Below are 21,999 nucleotides of genomic sequence, written 5' to 3'. Positions count from 1 at the left end.
GTGATACGATGTTTATTGTTGTTTTAAGCTGCTAAGTTTTGAGGTACACAGCAACAGATAACTAATACACTCAGAGAAAAGAAATGACTTGCCCACAGTCATATGGCCAGACCAGGACTCCCACGCCAGTGCTCTTTCTCCTGGGGAAAGCAAGAGCGACAGTGTCCTAGAGAGGGAAAAGAAGGCAGCTAAGGCTTGAGAGTCAGACAGGTTTGGAGCCAAATTCCAGCCCTGCCACTCTTAAGCTGTGTGACCTCAGGCAGGTTACTTATCTACTCTGAGCCTCAGTGTGTTCATCTATGAAGTGGGGATAGCAACACTGACTTGAAATCTTGTTGCCAGGATTAAATGTCTGGCCAAGGGCCTGGTATCCTGCTTGTGGGTGTGTGTTGCTGGGGTTCACCCAGGCCACTGGGACCCCCTAGTATTTGTTCCTTCCCAACACTGAGGAATGAACTCCCTGCCTTCAGCTCTCAGTGGCGGCTTCTCACCATCCTCTGAGTGACCAGGATCCAGCTAGTGTCCTGGGCCTTGAGACGGGGAGAGCTCTGGGGGCTTGAGTAGGAGGCAGCCTGAGGCGTAGGTCCCGCCAGAGAGGCCCCCAAATGTAGAGACCTGCCTTCATCAAGGCTCTCGAGAAAGACACTCAGAAAAGTACCTTTGCCAATCAGAGGAGAAAGGTTCAGGCTTTCCCCTGCTGGTTTTCAGCCTCCTACCTGCCCGCTGCTGCCTGCGGCAGAAAGAATCCCTTTATTCGCTGAGGGTATTTTGGGGCCATTTGGGGCTGAGGTTCCCAGCTGTTGGGGAAGTCCCTGAATTTCCTGAACCATGTCGGAACTGTGTGTCTTGCTCAGCGTCCCTTTGGTGACACAGGTTCCCAGTTCCCTTCGGAGGGCTTCCTGCTGCACCCGCCTCCCGCCCCCTTCCCCAGAGACCAGGTGGTGCGGGGCCAGCGCTGCTCGCCCTTCTGCCTCCCTCCTGCAGGCCTGGCACTTGGCTTCCACAGCTCGCTCTGGCCGCCGGGAGGCCCCCTGCCATCCCACAAGAGGGCTTGCTGCCGTGCCTCGCGCGGGGCCCAGGGACTTCCCCTCCAGCTCTTCAAAGCACTTTCACACGCGTTCAGGGGGTTCACGAACCGCCTGAAACCTGCAGAAGGCGCAGATGAGGCTCTGTCCAGTGCCTGCTGTGTACAGTCCCATGAGCTGCCATTTTCCTGGGCTGCTGCAATGTCTGCAGTAGAAGCCAAACTCCCCCGGGATCCGGCCCATCCCCTGGAGCAGAACATGCCCTTCTCTCACCGTCACTGGCTCGCAGCCATGTGCCGGCACTGTCTCAGGCTCCCGGCATCCTGGTTCTCCGGGAGCCCACAGCTTCCTGGGGCAGATGGATACATGAGCCAGTCATTACAGTCATGACACGATGAGATCAGTTCTAGAATTGAGGTACAAAAAACGACAGAAACGGCCTCTCTGACTGGGAAGATGACTGGAGGGGGAGGGCAGAGTGCCAGGAAAGCAACGAAGAGGAGGTGGCGTTGGAGCAGGTTCTGAAGATAAGCAGGAGTCTGGGGAGCGTTCCAGTGGAGGACCAGCATGGGCAAACGCACGCAGGGGTCAGCGGGCGTGGGTGGCCGGAGTGTGAGAAAGGGGGAGGAGCCGAAAGTGAAGCTAGAGACCAGGACGGAGCCAGGCTGGGAAGGGCCTGGAGCATCACTAGCTCTGGGGAACCCCAAGCCTAGTGGATTCACTGCTCTGTGCCTCAGTTCCTTGCCTGCAGAATGGGCACAAAAATAGGATCGTCTTCATGGGTTTCCCTGAGGATTCAAGGAACCAGTGCCTGAAAACTGTCAGCACAAAGTAATCACTCAAAGGTGGCTGTTATTATTACCATTAAGCAAATGATACCATTTTTCAGGAGATGAGAACCCCCACCCCCACCGGACCTCTGCAAGGGTTCTGTGCAGAGGAGGCTTGGTGAGGGTCCCTTGAGAAGCCCATGGCGGGGAAGGACAGGAGGGAGAAAGAGGTTTCCATGGCATAATTGTAATGCTCATTTTTAATGGATGTGTAGTATTCCATTAAACGGATGCACCAAAATTTACTTCACTATTCTCTGTAGTGATTCTTAGGGTATTTCCAAAATCTAGAAATAATGTTTTAGGAAACATTACTGTGTTTATATTTTTCTTTTTCCAGTTGAACTATTGCCTTAGTTATTCTTGACTAGGGTGAAATTACTGAGCCACTAGTTGTAAACATTTTTTGCTGGGGGGCTTTTGCTAAGAATTGACATATTGTTTTCTGAAAGGCGTTGTAACATTTACCAGCAGAGTATGAATGCATATTCTAGTTTCACCACAACTTTGGAGTGGATTTTACCAAAATTGTTTTTATAAAGGAAAAAAAAACCCTGGTGATTTAAGAAGTCTAAAAAGGTATCAACGGTTGCCTTAATTTGCATCTCTTCAATTGCTAGAAAGGTGGAACTTCTAAAACTTGTAATTAATGTTATTTGTATTTCCCCTTGTGTCAGCTGTTTTGATGTTGTTGGGTTGTGCCTGTGTGTTTAATAAACAGTTATTTATTCAGAGCACCAGCAATTCTCTCGTAGAAAGCTCTGGACTGGGAGGCAGGCATCCTGGATGGCTCTTGGCCCTGCCTGGTTCTGTGAACATCATGGGGGGGTCATGTCCATAATAACTTACTTAATTGTTTAACATGGTCCCAGCTCAAACATCCCAGGATGCTGGGCCTGGTGCATCCAGGGGGGAATCCAGAAGTGGGTGTCCAGGGAGGGTGAACAATGTGGGCAGTTTTTCCAAGTGGAATCTGGGAACTCAAGGAGGGATGGGCAGCGGGTGGTCAGTTGTGGACCAAGTCTTGATGGGAGACTATTGTTGGTGGGCCAAGGAGATGGAGGTATTTCTGGAAGATGGGGGCTTCACACCTTGCGGGAGAGAGGTGCAGAATCCTGAGGGTTGTTGGGCCATTCTGGGCTCAGGGAAAACAGCTGGCCATCTTTAATCAGAGCACCTGGGACTGGCTGCCTGTTTCTCGGTTTCCACATTTGAAAAATACAAACACAAGACAACAAATGAACGCTTCACCTGCAGCCTCCCGGTGGATGCTGAATAAATAAGTATGGAATGTAGAAGGACAGGAGCAGAGAACCCGTGGGATGGAGAAGCACTGGAGGGAAAAATCACCCCCCTGCAAATGAGAACGTAATTAAAATGAGACTTGTATAGTTTCTTTCTTTTAGGTAAGAGCGCTAGGCTCCTCCTCTAGGCAGAAAACTCTCAGGGGGCAGGGAAATACCTGCAGATTGATAGCAAAATGCTCTATTCTTCTGTCCATCAGTCGCTGGAACAGTCAGTCCATCCACCTATCCACCCATCTACCCACATGCCCACCCATCCACCTGCACATCCGTCCATCCGTCCACCCGTCCACCCGTCCACCTGTCCACCCATCCATCCTCCCATCCACCCATCCATCCTCCCATCCACCCATCCATCCATCTACTCAACCACCCTTCCACCCGCCTATCAGTCCTTCCATCTATCCACCCACCCATCCATCCATCATCCATCTACTGATTCATTTTACAGCAAGTATTCATGAATGGGAGTGAGTGGTTGGTGGTGGCTTTCTCTGCAGTCTCCTGACTCCAGCTGTCCCTCCCAAAGAATCTCCAGGACAGGAGAGAATATCTGGGTTGATTAGAGTGTCAGGAGCAGGAACCTACTCAGGTCTCTCCCTTCCTTGGGGCGGGGGTGGGGTGGGACCGTTGGGACCCGCTGGAGCCTCCCGATCTCCCGTGAGGCCCCCACCTGCAGCAGCCGAGCTGCCTTCCAGCTCCTCAGCCCAGCTGGGCGGGGCGGCAAACTCCCAGGAGCTGGGGACGACCCGTTCTGTCAAATACGGGGCGGGCCATTCAAACAGCGAAAGGGGAGCGTGGCTTGTCCTGAGTCATCTCTGCACGTGTTTGTCCCCTCTTTTTTTTTCGCTGCTAGTAGCCGCGGTCCTGGAAACAGTGCTGGGTACCCAGTGCGCCTCAGGGTGGTGGGGGAAGGGAAGAGTTAAGGCTGAACCTTCGGAGAAGGAGCAGCCACTTTTGAAGTGACTTTACAGCGTGCGGCTGGGGCGCCAGCGAGGTGCGCCGCGAGGTGCGCGGCGGAAGGTCTGCCGGCGCCTGAGGTCTACCCACGCGCGGCTCTGGGCCGCTGGCGCCGCACGTGGGCGCAGCGCGCTTCCCAGGCCGCATAGGTGGGCGCGGGCTGCGAACCCAGCCCTCCGCCCCGGTCGGCCGGGATGCGCGCCCTCCGCGCCGTGCTGGGACTGCTGCTCCTGGGGGCGCTCCAAGCCTCCTCGCAGGTAAGGGGGTGACAGAAGCCCGCGGTCCAGAGCCCCCTTATTCCCGCCGCTGCCCTGAGCCCGGGACAGTGTCGGCTGCATGGAGGACAGGGATGCTCCTCGCCTCATTCCCTGCCCAGCCGGGGTGCGGAAGCGCAGGTGACAATCAGGGGGACCGGAATATGCAAGTATTTACAGGTGGGAGATTGGCTGATGGGCTAGTGGGGGCGCCCCCTCGCCGCCCTCGCAGAAGGCTATGGTTATTCCTTCGTTCAACATTAACTGAGCAGAGGGGCCTGCCTGCAGGAGATAGGCTGTTTGTGGGTGGGCGTCCTGGGCTGATCAAGGGAGGCGTAGGGGTCTGGGCAGGCCAGGTGGTCCTCCTTTGGTGAGTGCAGGCCCTCCGTGTGCACTGTCCCTGCTGATCGCCCCTCTTCCCAGGCCAGGGGGGGCCTCCCTTGGCCAGAGGAGGTTGGTGTTGGGTCTCTCCCTGCCGCTTGCCCCTGGCCGGCTGAGGATCCAGGGAGGGAGAGTTGGGTGTGGGTGAGAAGCAGGGGTGAGGGTGCTGGATCAGACAGATTAGCTTCCGCCATCCCTGTCCAGCCAACCAACACATGGATTTCAAGCCCTGGAGCACATGGTGAGTGTCTGCCTCTGGAAGAAGTCAGCGGGGGACTGACCTCTGTTGTGGGAAGCCCCAGAATCTAATTTGGGGACTGCTTTAGGAAAACTGAGCACTTACAGTGGCCAGCACCGAGCGAGGCACAGGGTGGGGAGAACTCAGATTCATCAGACATGTCTACTGTAAGTGCTGGGCGCAGGGTCTGAAGGGGAAACCGTAATGCCCAGTGGACCCCTGCCTAGAACACAGTAGGTGCCGGTGAGTGCCTGCTGGATGTCGGTCCAGAGGGCAAAGGCGGGAACAGCAGTCTGTTGCGGGGAGGGGCAGGGCCCACTCCCTTTAATCCTACAGGAAGGGGGGCCCACACTGCGGAGTTCAGTCCTATTTATGCCAAACTTAGGGCAGGGGGAGAAGGGAAGGGGAGTGAGCTTCAGGCAGGAGGAGGGAGAGTCTGGGTGGGAGAGGGGACAAGCTGATGTCCCCTTCCATCTTCAATGGGACAACATGAGACCCTCCCCACACAGAGGGCGGAGGGGGGCAGCTGACAGTACTACACCACAGAGACCCTGGCTTAGGGACCCCCTCCCAGCCCTCCAAGCCCTCTGCCGACGACCTGGGGGAGGGTGAGAGTTTGGGGTGCCAAGGTCTCGGGGAGATAAAGGGAAGGAAGGCATGTGAGAGGGGCTTGCGGGGTTTCGCTAGTGTTTGGTGGCTGGAGCTTTCGTGCTCCCTTTCTATTGAGTGAAACACCTCTTTAAATTAAAAAACAATATGTACTTAATTACCCAAGAAATATATCCTCAATGCAAAAAATTGAAAGCTTACAGACAAAGCCAAACCTTTGGATATCTCCTCATCCTGATTTCTTTGAAAATATAGGTGCCATTATTGCTTTAGTGTTTCCTTTGCCGACCTTCATAAATGCATGTCCATGTTTATGTCGGTTTTATAAAACTATATAGGGTTTTCCATATACTATACTATACTATCCTGTATGGGACATGCAGTTCTCCACTGGCTTCTACAATGTCTGCAGCACGTCTTGGAGAGCTTTCTATGTTGATACTTACAGATCCCTCACATACCTCTAAAAATGCTATATAGTGTTCCACCAAATGGGGGTTCCATAGTTTATTTATTCATGTTCCTGACGGGGGTAGGTGATAAGCTTCTTAACATTGCTTGTCTGCTATCAAAATGTACACCCTGTATGGATGCTTTTGGGAATGTGTGTGCTTCTTTCCCAGAGAAGAAGCTGAGAAGAGAGCATCGAGGTGCAGGGTTAAAATGCATTCAAATTAAAAGATGCCACCGACTTGCCCTCCAGGGTGGCTGGACATTTACCCTCCCGCCTGCAGTGCATGAGAATAGCGACTTCCCCACATCCTAACCAACTTCTGATCTTATCAAAGTTTTTATTTTTGTCAATGTGACCCGTGGAAAGGGCCATAGCCCTGTTGCCTTAATTTGCATCTCCGCCTACTAGAGAGGCTGAGCGTCATGTGGGCTTAGCCACAGGGTCATTTCTTGGCAGAGCTCTGCCTGCCCGGCTTGGTACTCCCTCTGACCCTTTGAGTCTTCTTCCACTTCTGTTGTCCCAGTAAAGATTTGGGAAGCTCATTATTAAAAATGAACAAACAAATCCCAAACCAGGGCTTGAATTGTAAATCCTTTCTTCATCACCATCTGATTTTAGGAGACACCATCATTTTGTGGTTGACGCCCTGAGGCAAGAATGCTTTCTTGCTGTGTGTCATCTTCTGAGAAAGAGATCTGGCCTCTGATGCCTCATACCGCAGTCTCCCCAAGAGTGGTTTTTACAATGTGACCCAGGATTACTCTGAGAGAAGGATTTGTGGCCCTAACAGCTCCCCCACACCTCCAAGTTTCTCATCCAGGCACCCCGGGTGGAGGTGGTGGGGCAGGGAGGCCCAAGGCCTTTCCCTGAGCTCTGCAGATTAAGACTCTCCGCAGTCATCGGCTTCAAGGCCAGCACTACAGCTACAACAAGGCACCCTCCCAGATCCGTGGCCCCCCGCCCCCAGCTCCAGCTCATGTTCCTCCAGGCAGATGTAGACCTCTGCTCTGAGTTAGTGCCCCTGCTGGGAGGTCCCATGGATGAATCGTTGCTGGGGTGACAAATACGTTCTATGTGTCACTCTTCCCACCGGGGTTAGCTAGTGACCCCATAGAGTGGTGTGCTCATGGTGGAATTTTAGGTACTGGGAGAGACTTTCTGGTTTCTTTGGAAAAGGGGGCTTTTCCAGGACTGCTCAAATCCTGCCTGGGGGCAGAATTTCGCCTTATGCACCAGGACGAGGGGACCCAGAGAGGGGGGCCCTTGATGTGAAAGGGGGATGGAGGTGCGGGCTGGTCTTCATCAAGGCCTGCCCTTCCTCGGAGAGGGGCCAGGGCAACTAGGGGAGCTCGGCGGGTAGGGGGCATTACTCAGTGTGAGAGCAGTCAGTGCTGGAAGGAGGCAGCGTTTACTGTAAGTTTCTGCCTCTGCTCCCAGTCATATCTGCCCTAGACTTGTTTCTTGACTTGATTGTGATTCATCCTTAGGCTCATAAGCACCTTCCCCAACGCCCCACTTCACCTCAGGAGCATCATCAGAGGGCAGATGGAGCTGAGGGAAGTCTGTGTCCGGACCCGGGGAGCCCCGGGAGGCGGGGGGTCCTCGGCACAGATAGTTCAGCCTGGCCGGGGTCAGCATGGCCTGGTCAGGCCCGTGCACTGACCCTGGGGGTGGCCCGACTGGGATCGTTGTCCCCATTTTCCAGACGAGGATGCAGCGGCTCAGAGGCGGGGGAGGGTCCTGCCCACAGTCCCGGGACTGGTCAGAGGCAGAGCAGGACCAGAGCCCCAGACCCGTTGGACAGAAGTCAAAAAAGGCGGCTCCGGGCAGAGCCAGTTCTTCAGCTTCTCTCTCTCCTCCCCCCGCCCCCCGGGGGCTGTCGGCGTGGGGGTAGGAAGACCTCATTCTGGAGTCTTTGCTGCCTATGGTCAAAAACCACGGGGCGTCCTCAGTGGCCTCGATGGTAGGGAGGGACTTTTTGTACACCATGCCGTCCAGTTACTCATCGAGTGCCTAGATCTTCGAGGACATTCATCCAAGTATTCATTCATTCATTCAGAAAATCTTATAGGAGCAGCTGCTCTGCGCTGGGCACCGCTCCAGGGGCTTTCATTCCAGGCTGCTCCAGGTAATCACTCAGCCTCTGCTTGTAGGCCTCTGGGGACGGGGCACTCACTCCCTCCTGAGGCTGCTCATGCTGCCCTGGGTTAGCTTTGACATTTGGAAGTCTTTACGATGCACTGAAATCTATCTCCTCGAAGCTTCTACCCATTGGTCCTGGTTCTGGAAGCGGGGGTCACGTAAGCAAGTCATCTCCATCCTCCCCAGAAATGCCTCCCAGTGATGTAAAGACTGCTACCTGGGCCCCCGAAGTCTCCCAGCCAATCACACCACCCAGGGCCTCCAACATTTATTTGTCACGTGGCGTGGGCTCCAAGCCTGTTCTAACCAATTCATTCATCCCACAAACATTTAACAAGCACCTTCTCCGTCCCAGAGAGAGTTCTGGATGCTGCAGGTACATCCATGCACTGCACAGCCAGGTTCCTGCCTCGGGGAACTGACATCCACCATGTTGACAGACAGACAGTAAACAGACTCTTACAGTGGAGTGGGTTATAACTGGCTAGTGTGAGAGGGACGGGCGGCTTCCCTGGGTCGGGAAAACAGGCCGGCCTCTCCTCTGGGAGGTGGCCACATACGCATGAATGAAGTGGGAGGTTAGCAGAAGAGCAGTGGGGGTCCTGAGGAGCTGGAGGAACAGGAAGGAGGCCCATGTGGCCAGGTGGAGTGGGAGAGGTGGGGAGGGGTGCGAGACGGAGGCAGGGAAGTAGGGGATAACGCAGACCTTTGTGGACTGCGGGGAGAGGGTTTGGGCACGGGAGCAACATCACCTGATATGTTGTAAATGTCCTTCTGTCTGCTGGAGGGTGGGGAGCAGGCGGGATGGGAGCAGGAGGCCAGGCTATTGCCGGGGTCCAGGGAAGGGGTGAGTGGAGATGGGAATATACTTTGGAGCTAGAATCAATAGGACTTGGGGAAGGATTGGGTGTGAACGCAGAGGGCCAGATGGGAATCGGGGGTCCTGTCCAGATTTGGGGGCTCTGCATTTGGTTGAATGGTGGTATCGTTTATGGAGGTGGGAAAACTAGGCACGGGACAGACAGGTGTTTTGGAGAAAAACTCTGTTCTGTTTTGCCCAAGTTCAAGTGTCGGTGGGGGATTGAATGGTGGCGTATGGAGCTCCCTACAGAGCTCAGGCCCCGGATGTGGGTCTCTGGGACCAGAGGCGACTGCAGAATTCCTGGTGCTGCCTGGGCCTGGGCCGAGGAGCATCAACACCTCCCTCACCAGAGCCACCTTACTTCTGTTGATGTGGCCCAAGACCCCATGTTTTTTTGGCCACCACATTATCCTGTCGATTCATTCCAGCCCAAAGGTGGGAACTTGCGTTCATCCTGGTTACATTTTATATTAGTATTCTCTCGCTGCTGAAACAAATTATCACAAATTTGGTGGCTCAGAACAATACAAATTTCTTATCTCGTGCCTCTGGAGGTTAGAAGTCGACAATAGGTCAGCCGGACTGCCTTTCTTCTGGATGCTCTGGGGAAATATGTTCCCTTCACTTTTCTAGCTTCCCGAGGCTGCCCGCATTCCTTAGCTCATGGCCCCAAATCACTCTGACGTCTGCTTCCGTTGTCACATCTCCTCCTCTGACTGCCTCTCCTGCCTCCCTCTTGTAAGGAGCCCTGTGACTACATTGGGACCCACAGGGATAATCGAGGATGATCTCCCCATCTCAAGATCCTAAACTTAGTCACATCAGCACAGTCCCTCTTGCCGCATAAGGTGACATATTCACAAGTTCTGTGGGTTGGGACATGGACGTCTCTGGGGCCATCACTCCACCTAACCACACACTTCATCTTGCGGATTCTGGCCCATGGCTTTTGTCGAGTCTTTTGTGGGGGACGTAGAGCATCATGGTTAAGAGTATGGGCTTTTCGGTCAGCCTGCCAAGTATATACCCTGGTGCTCTTGGGCAAGTTAAGTCACTTCTCTGTGCCTTGGTTTCCACATCCATAGAATGGGGGTACTAACAGTCGCCACCTTGTAGGGCTGTTAGGAGGATTGTACACGATAATATGTGAAAAGTGCTGAGAGCAGCTCCTGGCACGTGGCAAGTGCTGGGTAAAGGTAAGCCGTTATTAAGCGCCTGTTGTATGCCAGGATGTGGATGCAGGATGAAAGTGAACCAGTTACAGTCCTTTCCCCCGAGGCTGCAGCATGGGAAGAGGGACGCGGAGGACAGCGTGACCAGTACTGTGTGGGGAACTGTCCCAGTCTGCGGGAGCCCACAGGGGCCCGTCCTCACCTCCCCCTGGGTTGGTGGGGAAAGGCTTACGGAGGGCGGAGAGGAGGTGGCCAGGCTGCAGAGTTTGTGACAACAGATGCTGCACCACGGAAGGTGCCAAGGCCTCACCAATGTCCGTTCAAACAGCACGTCAGCGAGGGGGCTCTGGGCGGTCTGGCGCTTGCTCTTGAGCCCCAGTCAGCAGGTTTCATGCAGGGTCTCTGGGCCTCCAGGGGGCTGCGAACTCCTGGAATGCACAGTCTGCTGAAATGGTTCCAATCCTCCAGGACCAAGAGACTCCTAAAGCAAGCCTTCCCCTTCCCAGCCGGGACATGTGCTTTCTCTGTGCTGAGTCAGGAGAGGGGCCACGTGTTCTCTGTCCAAACAGTCCTGGGGGCTGGGCCCCTGGCCTCCCCCACGTGCGGGCTGGGAGGACGGAGATGTCAAGGAAACACACCAGCCCCTTCTAGCAAGTGGGCTGATGCTGGCGGAGGAGTCCAAGGCACCTCCAAGAGGGGACCTCCTTATTTTTCTATTTTTTGCTTGAGGAAGATTAGCCCTGAGCTAACTAACATCTGTGCCAGTCTTCCTCTACTTTGTATGTGGGTCGCTGCCACAGCATGGCTTGATGAGTGGCATAGGTCTGCACCTGTAATCCGAACCCGTGAACCCGGGCTGCTGACGTGGAGCATGCAAACAACCACTACGCTACAGGGCCAGCCCCTCTCCTTGTTCTTTAACGCCATCAAATTTTCCTTGGCAGCTGCAGGTGTCCCTCGGTGGCTATTGCTGCTGGGGTCTGTATTTCCAGGGCTGGGGGGGATTTTACCATGTCTGAGGTGTAACTGAGTGTGCGGCTCGGACACTTGCTGCAGCCCCAGAACTTTCAGGAAGACTATAATCTGGACGCCTGGCTCACGCAGCCAGCCCGGGATTTCTCTAGGGCAGGAGGGGTGTCAGTGGGAAGTGAGGAGTGAGCAGTTGCAGAATTTGGACTCTAGGCCAGACCTTGGTATTATTGACTTACTTGCCTCCATCCCGTCCATCTCCTCTCATATAAGTTACTCTACAAACTTTAATGGCTCCCCATTGCCAAAGGCAACATTTCCCAAAGTGGCTTCCAGGGAATAGTAGTTCTAGGAGGAAAGGGTTCTATGGCCAACTAAGTTTGAGAAACATTTTGTCTCTCTGTTCCCCAACCTTTCCTTGGAGAATCAGTGAGCAAGTAAAGCACATAAAAGGCTCTGAGAGGCCCTATGATTTAAGATGAAAACCTCTCAAATGGAATCCAGTGGTCCTTTGCTTGTATTTTGTTTTGCTTGACACCTGGTGACATCCTGCAGAGCCAGCAGTTGATGGAACCTATGTGGGAAATGACAAGTAAGTGCAGACTGTCTGGCCCTGAGTCCTGGGCCTCATCTCCTTCTGCTCCCACTGTCCAGCCCATCAAACCACTGAACTCCTGCCTCTGGACCTTTCCTTCTGCGGCCTTCTTTCTGGGATGCCCTCCCCTCATTTCCTCCTGTCAAGATCTTACCCATTCTTCCAGAATCAACGGAAGTGCTCCTCCTCTGAGAAGCCGTCGTGAATCCCCCAAGTTCGTTCTCTTTCTCTGCTTATTTCATGATAGTTATGTTACTCTGCTTTGCATTAGTGATTCGTGTATTTTTCTGATCTCACCTACAGGGTTCCCATTCATTCATTCGTTCATTCATTCATTCCTTCCATAGATTGCTTTTTAGTGTCTCCCACCTGCCTCCTCTGGGAGCTGTCTTCATGAGGCTTAACCATCTAGAATTGGCCTCTGCGTCGTCCCCAGCATCTGGCCCAGCGTCTGGTTCGTGCTGGGCCTTCAGTGAATGCGTGGCAGAAGGGGACTGGGGATTATTCCTTGTCTTCTCAGCCGGGACCCTGTTTTAGTTTCCTATTGTGGCTATCATTACACACCCTTAGTGGCTTAAAACAACACGAATTATTATCTTTCAGTTCTGTAGTTCCTGAGTCCAAAATGGTTGTCACTACGCTGGAATCAGGCATGGGCAGGGCTGCATCCTCTGGAGGCTCAGGGGAAAATCTGTTCCCTTGCCTTTCCAGCTTCTAGATGCCACCTGCATTCCTTGGCTCGTGGCCCCTTCCTCCATCTTCACGCCAGCTGCGTAGCATCTCTCTGACCCTGCTTCCATCACCGTCACTTCTTTCTCTGACTCTCTGACTCAGACTCTTCTCTCTCTCTCTTGCACTTTTAAGGATGCTTGTGATGACACTGGGACCATCTGGATCACCCAGGATCCTCTCCCCTCTCAAGGTCCTGATTAGCGGTCTTAGTGCCACCTTTGCCACGTAAAGTGACATAGTCATAGGTTCTGGAGATTAGGATATGGACATCTTTGGAGGGGACTGTTCTGCTGAGCACCGACCCCTTCTCACCTCCTTCTTCCCCCCGACATGGGAGATACTCAGCAAGGACGGCTACTATTCTCGTAAACTTCATCTCAGAGAAGGTGCTCACCTGTTCCTGGGGCTCTCTCCAGCCAGGGGCTCCAGGCTCCATCCTTCGTGGCTCTTTCTATGTCTGCTCTCTTTGGGTTTTATCTCCAGCCACGGGGCCGGGCTGCGCGGAGCCATGCACACTGCCCCTCAGCTCGCTGGAGACCAGAGGTGGGAACTGGGGGAAGCTCCACCTGGCTCCTGCGCGTGGGTGTGGCAGCCATGAGGGGTACAGCCTGCGGCCAGGGTCGACTGTGTGCCTGTGGGTGTGTTAAGGTCGGGGAGGAGGATGACTTCGATTTCGGGTGGTCTTTTGGTCTGGAGCTCAGGTGAGTGCTTGGGGTGGAGAGCGGGATTCAGATGTCCATCTCTAGGACTAGGAGATGACGAAGCCCAGCCTGTTGGCAGAATAGCCTAGTGGTTACTTACAAGCAGGGCTGTGGTCAGCAGAATAATGGTCCCTAAAATTTCCACATCCTAATCCCTGGAACCTGTGAACATGTCATCTTACATGGAAAAGGGGAATTCATAGATGTGATTAAAGGTACAGACCTTGAGATGTGGAGAGTGGCCTGGATGATCCAGGTTGGCCCACCATCCTCACGAGACCTTAAAAGCAGAGAAGCTTTCCTGGCTGTGTTAGAGAGAGATGATACAGAAGAAGAGGGAGACATGACAGGACAAGAACTCGACCCACTGTTGTGGGCTTTGCAGGTGGAGGAAGGGGGCCGTAAGCCAAGCAATGCGAGCCCAGGAGTGCGGCAGCCTCTAGAAGCTGGGAAGGACCTTAGCTGACCGTCAGCAAAGAGACAGGACCTCAGCCTTGACCACAAGGAAATGGATTCTCCCCAAGAGCCTCCGGCAAGGACGCGGCCCCGCCCACACCTTCATTTTAGCTGGCTATGACCTGACCTGGACCGGGGTGATCAGGGAGGGGGGGCCCTAGGAAGTGGCGTGTGTGAGTGAGGTCCGAAGGCTGAGTTGGGGTGTGCTGGACGAGGGGAATGGGGTGGTAGGGGGAACAGCGTGCGCAGCGTCGCTGGAGGGAGGGAGGGAGTGGGTGCGAGTGGAGAATGGGGTGCAAGTGGGAAGGGGAAGAAGGCTGGTGGGAGAGGACACACAGGCCAGCTGGGCCACTGTCAGGACTTGGGGCTTGACTCAGAGTTTAACTGGAAGCCATCTGAGCGTCTTCAACAGGGTGGAGGCAGGAGACTAGATCCACGTTTTGAAGAGATCCCTCTGGCATCCCTCTGGCAGCGGCACTGTGAATGGGGTATGGGGGACGGGGTGGATGTGAGGAGACCCTCGGGCAGCCACTGTCAAGTCTAGATGGCAGGGGTGGGGTAGGGGGTAAGGAAGAGCTGGCAGTTGTGAGGGTAGAACTGGAGGTTAAACAGACAGGACTAGTGACACAGAGCCTGGTGGATAAGAGCCTGTGCAAGACGGCTCCGGCCAAATCCTGTCTCTAACCCTGCCTAGCTGTGTGACTTTAGGCAAATTTCTTAACCTCGCTGTGCCTCAGTTTCCCCATCTGTAAAATGGGATAGATAGTAGGTCTATGGTGGGGCCTGGGATTCTGCATTTTTGAGCAAGTTCCCAAGTGGTGCCAATGCTGCTAGCCCAGGCAGCTCACCTTGAGTAATAGAGGTGGGGAATCCCTGGGGTGGGGGTGGGGCGCATGGCCCAGCTCTGGCCCCTTTGGGTATTTTGCATTGGATCTGACTCTGCCCTCCGCCCCCAGCTCTGGACTCAGCGTCCACAGGTGTGGTGAGCTCCTATTCCTCTATGCTGCTGAGGCCAGGTGGGACTTTTTGAAAGTGAAATTTACCAGGTTTTGCAGGAAAAACCAAACCAACCTGAAAATAGAGAGGTTTAGAAATGGGAAGCTTTCAGGCCACTCTCTCTTTATCTTGATGCTGCTAAGACTGGGCCAAGGGCCTCTGGTTGCACGGCTCGTCACCCTGTGGACACCTCGCTCTGCCTCGAACCTGTGGGGAACCCCACCCAAAAGCCCCCCTCCTAGTCCTCGGGCTTCCCCCTCCCACTCTCCCCTTCCTGACCCCTGTCCCTCCCAAGCCAGGAGCCAGAGCACGGCCCAGCTGTCTCTCTTTGCCCTGGGGCAGCAGGAGCTGATGGGCCATCCAGGGTCTGGGCCCATGGCCAAGGGGAATTGGTGGGACCCTGGCAATTCGGAGGGTCAGACTTCTAGGGGCTGCTGTAGATGCCGAGGCTGCCTTCTCTGCCAGGAGCCGGGATGGGCGGAGGGCCCATGTGAGTGGGCCGGGGGTGGGGCGTGCAGCAGGGCGATTGGGGAGATGGCAGAGGGAGAGCACTGATTGGGGCAGGGGTGGTGATGGCTGTGCCTGGGGCCTGAGTCGGGGCCATCCTTTGGGGACCACAGACAGTGCAGCACAGGTGAAGCTCAGGGCCCCGCATGCCGCCTCCCCCCAGGTTATGGGCTGGGAAGACCCTGGGAATGTGGGGTTGTCTCCCCCATGGAGCAACAGCTCCTGGAGGGTGTTCTGGGGCTGTTCAGCTCTCTAGCACACAGTAGGCGCTTGATGCCCTCGTGTACTGGTCAAGAGTCAGCAGACCCGCCACAGTGTGATCTTGGGCAGGTCTCTGACCTTCCAGAGACTAGTTTCCACGGTAACAGGGTCTCACAGGGCTGTTAGGTTCAGTAACTGCTGTTGTTACTTCTACAACAACATGAGTGCATTGCCTTGACCCCGTTTTCTGGACGCTTATAAAACTATGACATCATAGGCAAAAAAAGAAAAAAAAATCCCCAGTGTCTCTGCCAGAGAAGGTCATCCACAGCGCCGGGGGCGTCGGGGGCGGATGCTGGGGGATGGGGCTGAGCTGTGCCCCACCTGGACTCCACCTACGTGTTTGGAAATGGCAGGGGGCAGCTGGGGTCCCGCATCTCCACCGGATTAGCGGGGCTAGCCTCTGCCCCCATAAGCCCCACGTGGGAACGGGGGACCCTACTCCTGTACTCCCTCCATGGGGCTCTGATGGGTTCGCGCTGGACATCCGGGCTAAGAGCCCGACCCCCTCAGGACAGCAAGAAGACAGCGCCCCCTGGTGGCAAACCACGGATTTACACAGATTTATTGAAAAGTTGCAGCTCCTTCCTGAGCGCTTAGGAGTCCTTGAGGTGCTGTTACTGACGTCTGTGGTTTTGTACCATTGCTTTATTTCTCCCTCTCTTTATGTATACACATATTATTATTATTTTTTTAATTATTTTTTTTCTTGAGGAAGATCAGCCCTGAGCTAACATCTGTTGCCAATCCTCCTCTTTTTTGCTAAGGAAGATTGGCCCTGGGCTAACATCTGTGCCCATCTTCCTCTACTGTATAAGGGACGCCGCCACAGCGTGGCTTGACAAGCGGTGTGTAGGTCCTTGCTGAGAATCTGAACGTGCGAAGCCCAGGCCGCCCGAAGCAGAGTGTGTGCACTTAACTGCTACGCCACCGGGCTGGCCCTTATACACATATTATTATTATTTTTATTATTACTATTTTCTTTTGCTGAACCGTTTGCAAGTTAGTTGCAGACATTTTGGTCCTTCACCCCTAAATATTCCGGCGTCTTTCCTTTACAACAAAGACATCTCTCCCATAAACAATTTACCAGATTCAGGCGTGGCACCTGGGTAGACATAATCCAATAGCAAGTCTGTATTCAGATTTCACCAGCTGTCTCAATATCTCCTCCACAGCAATACCCCCCCACCCTGATTCAGGATCCAATCCAGGCACGCCTCCAGTCGTCTTGTGTCTCTAGTCTCCTTTATTCTGGAACCTTCCACAGCTCTTCTTTGTCTTGCATGCACTGGCATATTTAAAGAGTCCAGACCAGTTGTTTTGTAGAAAGTCCTTCAGTTTGGGTTTATCTGGTGTTTCCTTATGATTTCATTCAGATTATGGACTTTTGGTAGGAAGACCACAGATGTGAGATGGTGTCTTTCTCAGCACCCTGGACCTTTTTTATTTTACAAATGGGCAGCCTGCGGCTCAGAGAGGGGGAGAGAACTGGAGACACAGTGACACTCAAATCTCCTCTCTACGCTTAGTTGCTGTGTGACCTTTGGTGGGTGACTGCACCTCTCTGAGCTGCAGTTTCCTCGTCTGTAACATGGGGTGGTGATCTGGCCCCAAAGGGCTGGGGATGGCGTACAGGAAGAGATATGTGACTCAAGGGGAGTGATACGCAATACCATGGGCTCCCTATTCTTCTCTGCACCTCCCACCCCTCCATTGGCCCAGGGTGTGGTGGCAGGAGGTGAAGGGTAAGCTCCCCTCAGCTGTCCCCCTAGGCCCCAGCAGAGTGAGCAGGGTCTGAGGCCGCAGCGTCCGTAGCTATCAATGGGATGCACGCAGGCCAGGAAGGGAAAACGCAGGCCAAGACCAGAATTTCCCCCACACGCAGCAGGCCCAGCAAGGCTGAACCCCCGCACTCCCAGCACACCCGCCCATGGGCTTCCAAGCTCATTTGGTGAGATGCTGCGGGTCAGGGAGAACCTCGGGGTGTCGCGACAGGTCTCTGCCCCTAGAGAGGCTCCCGGGAGCCCCTGGTTTACTTGAGAAGGACGAGATCCTGCTGGAGGGAGGAGGCTGGGCATGGGTAGGGGAAGAGAATGTCCTCAAGGCCCGGGCTCTGGATTAAATGAGAAAGGAGACACACAAGTGCCATGTGACTGGTGTTGTGCACATGTCAGGTTATGTTTATTATTTCAAATGTATACGGGGACGCTTCAGATGTGCAAAAAAAGGAAAAAAGAAGAATGGAATCAACACTCCGCGTATCCATTTCCAGCCACACTGGCCTCCTTGCTGCTCTCTGACCGTGATGGAAGTGTCTGTTGATTAGTTTTCATTGTTCCCTTGAGTGGAGAGAACAGAAGGAAGCCCCTTAAGCCAGCCAGGCCTCTCCTCGGGGCGTGTGTGTGTGTGTGTGTGTGTGTGTGTGTGTGTGTGTGTCTGCCCCATTCATCCCACAAGTGGCTACCTCTTGTCTGTGCGCCATCTTGATGCTGAAGACATAGAGGTGGGACACAGCTCCCTCCTTCCCTGTCTCCTCCCCTCCCTCCCGCCCTCCCTTCCTGGAGCTCCTCGTTAGGGTTCTGCCCAAAAATCTGCTTCCTGCTCTCCTTTCACTCTACCAGAAATTTCCTTCCCCAGGATCTCAGCAGACTTTCCTCTCTTGAACCTCCCATAAGAGGGGGCTTAACTTCCAAAGACCCCTGGAAACATGTGGGAGAGCTTGTTAAAAAAGCATATTCCTGAAGAAAGTGGGTCTTGCACCTATTTCCCACCATGCACCAAAATGAAACCTAATTGTGCCAGGCGAAGCCGGGTCATCTAGAAGGTAACGTGGGAAAATATCTAAATGACATTGGGCAGCAAATATTTCTTAAATAGGACATTAACCATAAAAGGAAAGATTGACAAATTGTACTTCATTAAAACTAAGAACTTCTGTTCATCAAAAGACTCCATTAAAGTAAATGGGAGAAGATATTTGCAGCACATTTATTCAACAAAAATCTTGTATCCAGGGCCGGCCCCGTGGCTTAGCGGTTAAGTGCACGTGCTCTGCTACTGGCGGCCCAGGTTCGGATCCCGGCGCGCACTGACGCACCGCTTCTCCGGCCATGCTGAGGCTGCGTCCCGCATACAGCAACTAGAAGGATGTGCAACTATGACATACAACTATCTACTGGGGCTTTGGGGAAAAAAAAGGAGGAGGATTGGCAATGGATGTTAGCTCAGAGCTGATCTTCCTCAGCAAAAAGAGGAGGATTAGCACGGATGTTAGCTCAGGGCTGATCTCCCTCACCAAAAAAAAAAAAAAAGCTTGTCTCCAGAATATCTAAAGAACTCCCACACATCAATAAGAAAGGCCAGACAATCCAATTTTTCAAAAAAATAGACAAAAGACTTGCATAGGCATCTTACAAGAGAGAATATCCAAATGGTTAATGAAGATGGGAAAAGGTACCCAACACGATTACTCATCAGAGAAATGCAAATAAAATACACAATGAAATACCACTACATGCACACCAAAATGGCTGAGATTTTAAAAACTGATAATGCCAAGTGTTGGCAAGGATGTGGAGCAGTTGGAACACTCATACTCTGCTGTGAAGTGTCAATTAGTGCAGTTTAGGAAACTGTATGGAGAAACTATCAAGGCTGAGCATGCACATACTTTATGACCCAGCAATTCCACTCCTGGATATATACCCAACAGGAATGTGTACATTTGTGCACCAAAATGTACATACAGGAATGTTCCTAGCAGCATTATTCATAATGACCAAGAAGTAGAAACAGCCCAAAGGTCCATCAAGAGGGGAATAGTTACATAAGTTGTGAGTATTCAATGTGATGCCATACTGCAAAGCAATGAATTTGAATGAATGGTCACTATTTGGAACAATGTGGATGATTCTCATAATATAATGTTGAGTTAAAGAAGCCAGTTGCAAGAGAACAGAGTGTATGATTCTACCTATGTCAAGTTCAAAAGCAGACAAAGCGAATTTATGGTGTAGATGTCAGGTTAGCGGGGTCCTTTCTTGGGTAGCCGGTGGGAAGGGCCATGAGGGAGGGTGCTGGGGTGCTGGCAATGTCCTGTCCTGTTTCTTGATCTGGGTGCTGGTGGCAAGATGTGTTCACACTGTAAAAATTCAGTGGGTATATACTTGAGATCTATTAGACTTCAACAAACGAGTTTACCAGAAATTCTCATTGCTGGGTCCACTCCAGAGGCTGGGTAGGAGGCAGCTGAATTAATGCAGCGGAGGCGGGGCTTGGGGCTGGGACCAGGTAGAGGAGGTGGGGGTAATGGTCCAAAGAGAATTTGTTGATGGGTTGGATGTGAGCACAGAGGAGGAGAGAGTCAAGGGCGACCCCAGGGTTTTGGGCCTGAGGTGTGGAAGGCTGGAGCTGCCATCGCCTCTGGGGGAAGCCCAAGGGCAGAGTGGGTTTGGGGTGTGTGTCACAGATGTGACATCAGGAGTTTCTGTCCTGATTTCTCTTCTATGACATGAGGCCTGGCCGTGACCACAAGTGGAGACCAGGCCTCCTGGGACTGAGGGGCAGGAGGGAGGATGGGTGTCTGGGACCCGCCTGGCCTCACCAGTTTGTCCCGCCCTCCAGGATGGAGCCCCAACGGATGCCTCTGCTAGAGACCCCAGCCAATACTACGACGAGGCCACCGGGAGGTGGTGTTACCGGTGCCCCGAGGGTAAGTGGGGTGCTGTGGGGGACAAGGCGGGTTTTCATCCTCAAGTTACAGCACTCGGGGGGATTGGGGAGTGGGAAAGACGGGAGCCAGCATCGTCATTGTCATATTGGCTCCACGTTTCTGAAGGACATCCTTCTTCGAGTTTTTGTTTTTAATTAATAGCCGCCCCTCATTGGACACTTACTGTGGACACACTAGTCTGAGACCTTCACCTGCGTTGCATCATCTCCTCGGATCCTCACAATTGTCCCTTAGGAGTCTCATTTGGCAGATGAGGCTTTTGGGGCGCTGCAAGGTTAAGTAACTTGCCCAAGGTCACAGAGCCGCTGAGGCTGGAGCCCAGGTTCCGTGACCCCAGAGCCTGGGCTGTGACACCCCGCTGACTGCCCCTCATTTTTGGGCCTGCAAGCCCTTCGCAGTCCTCACGTTCTCCGGCCCAGAGCGTGCATTCGTCCCAAGGCTGCCTGGACTACAGATCTCTCCGGAACCAGTCTCCCTGGTCAGAGGTCGCGTCCTGGAAGGCTTGCCCACCCCCAGCACAAAGATTGGCTCCTAGTAGATTATCAGGAAGTCCTTCCAGAACAAGGATGAGCCTTGGTCTTTCCACTTTGCAGAAGATGCTCAGGCCAGAGGAGGTGAGCAACTAGCACAGGCTCAGGAGGCACTGCCATCCTCTGTGGCTGTTATTGAAAGTCCCGAGTCACATCTAGTCGCCTTGACTGGGTAGGGCATGAGATAAAACTGAACTGTGGTCTCTGACCTCCGGAAACAGAGACTCGTGGGGGAAGAACGATATGAGTTACGCCAGCAGAGGCTGTGAGGACTCTACGTGACTGTGCATCATAACAAGCCATGGGGGTGGGTGGGGGTCTTCAGGATAGTCAGGGGCCCAGCTGCCCATCCTCTAAGGCTCCCAGCATTGCTGTCTGGAGGGTGGTGACGGGCCACGAGGTGCAAAGTCACCAAGGGTATGTGGCTGGAGCTGGGTGAAAACCCGGGTCAGCCTGTTCTGAGACCACAGGGGCAGACCGAGCCGGCTCAGGCCACCAGGGGGCCGAGAGAAACATTTTTGGAAAGAATTTGATATTTTCTATTTCCAAAAATGGTTCAAAGTCGTCACTGTAGGGGAAAAGTAGAATTTTATTGGACTTTCGCACCTTTATTTTGTGGTTTAGTGTTGATTTTAAAGTGTATATCAGGGGGGTCCCTGTGCTTTCTTCACTGCTTGGGACTCCAGTGCCTAACAGGCTGGCCACCCCCACCCATGTACCTGCCGTCCAGTGGCCTATCCTTTCACCCACTCACTAACCATCCACGCTCCCCCCAACCCCCCACCCCTGTGTCCTCCCAGCCCCCTCCTCCCCCCTCCTCACCCCTCCATCCCCTTCCTTCCTCTCCCTCCCTTTCCTCCATCCCTCCTCCGCCCCCTCCTCCCCATCCCCCTCAACCCCCGCCCTCCCCCTCCCCTCCACCCCCATCCAGTCCCCTTCTCCCCTCCTCCATCCCCCTCCTCCCCTCTATCCCCTCTCATCCTCCTCCATCCCCTCCTCCATCCCCCTCCTCCCCCTCTATCCCCTCTCATCCTCCTCCATCCCCCTCCTCCCCCTCTATCCCCTCTCATCCTCCTCCATTCCCCTCCTCCCCCTCCACTCTCCATCCGTCTACCCATCTGTCACAGTCTGCAGGCGTCACCATAACAAACTACCACAGACTGGGGGGCTTGAACAACAGACATTATTTTCTCGCATTCTGGAAGCTAGAAAGTCCAAGTCAAGATTCCAGCAGGGTTCGGTTTCTGGTGAGAAACCTCTTCTTGGCTTGCAGACAGCTGCCTTCT

The 21,999-nt window shown here is 53.6% G+C and overlaps 1 protein-coding gene across 1 annotated transcript in view; it reads left to right on the top strand.

The window, feature by feature from the left end:
• The first annotated feature begins 3,968 nt into the window (after window positions 1-3,968).
• The window catches only part of TNFRSF8 (TNF receptor superfamily member 8), a 63,427-nt gene continuing 45,396 nt past the window's right edge, over window positions 3,969-21,999 (top strand). The window contains exons 1-2 of the mRNA XM_087446790.1: window positions 3,969-4,376; window positions 20,075-20,162. Of these exons, the coding sequence (XP_087302916.1) occupies window positions 4,314-4,376; window positions 20,075-20,162 (151 nt within the window). The 5' untranslated portion in view covers window positions 3,969-4,313. The remainder of the gene's footprint in view (window positions 4,377-20,074; window positions 20,163-21,999) is intronic.

The sequence above is a fragment of the Ceratotherium simum genome, chromosome 22 (assembly GCF_057802395.1).
Source record: "Ceratotherium simum simum isolate JZ-2026a chromosome 22, ASM5780239v1, whole genome shotgun sequence".
In the NCBI taxonomy this organism is placed as follows: Eukaryota; Metazoa; Chordata; class Mammalia; order Perissodactyla; family Rhinocerotidae; genus Ceratotherium; species Ceratotherium simum.
This window is presented reverse-complemented; position numbering and strand designations above follow the sequence as displayed.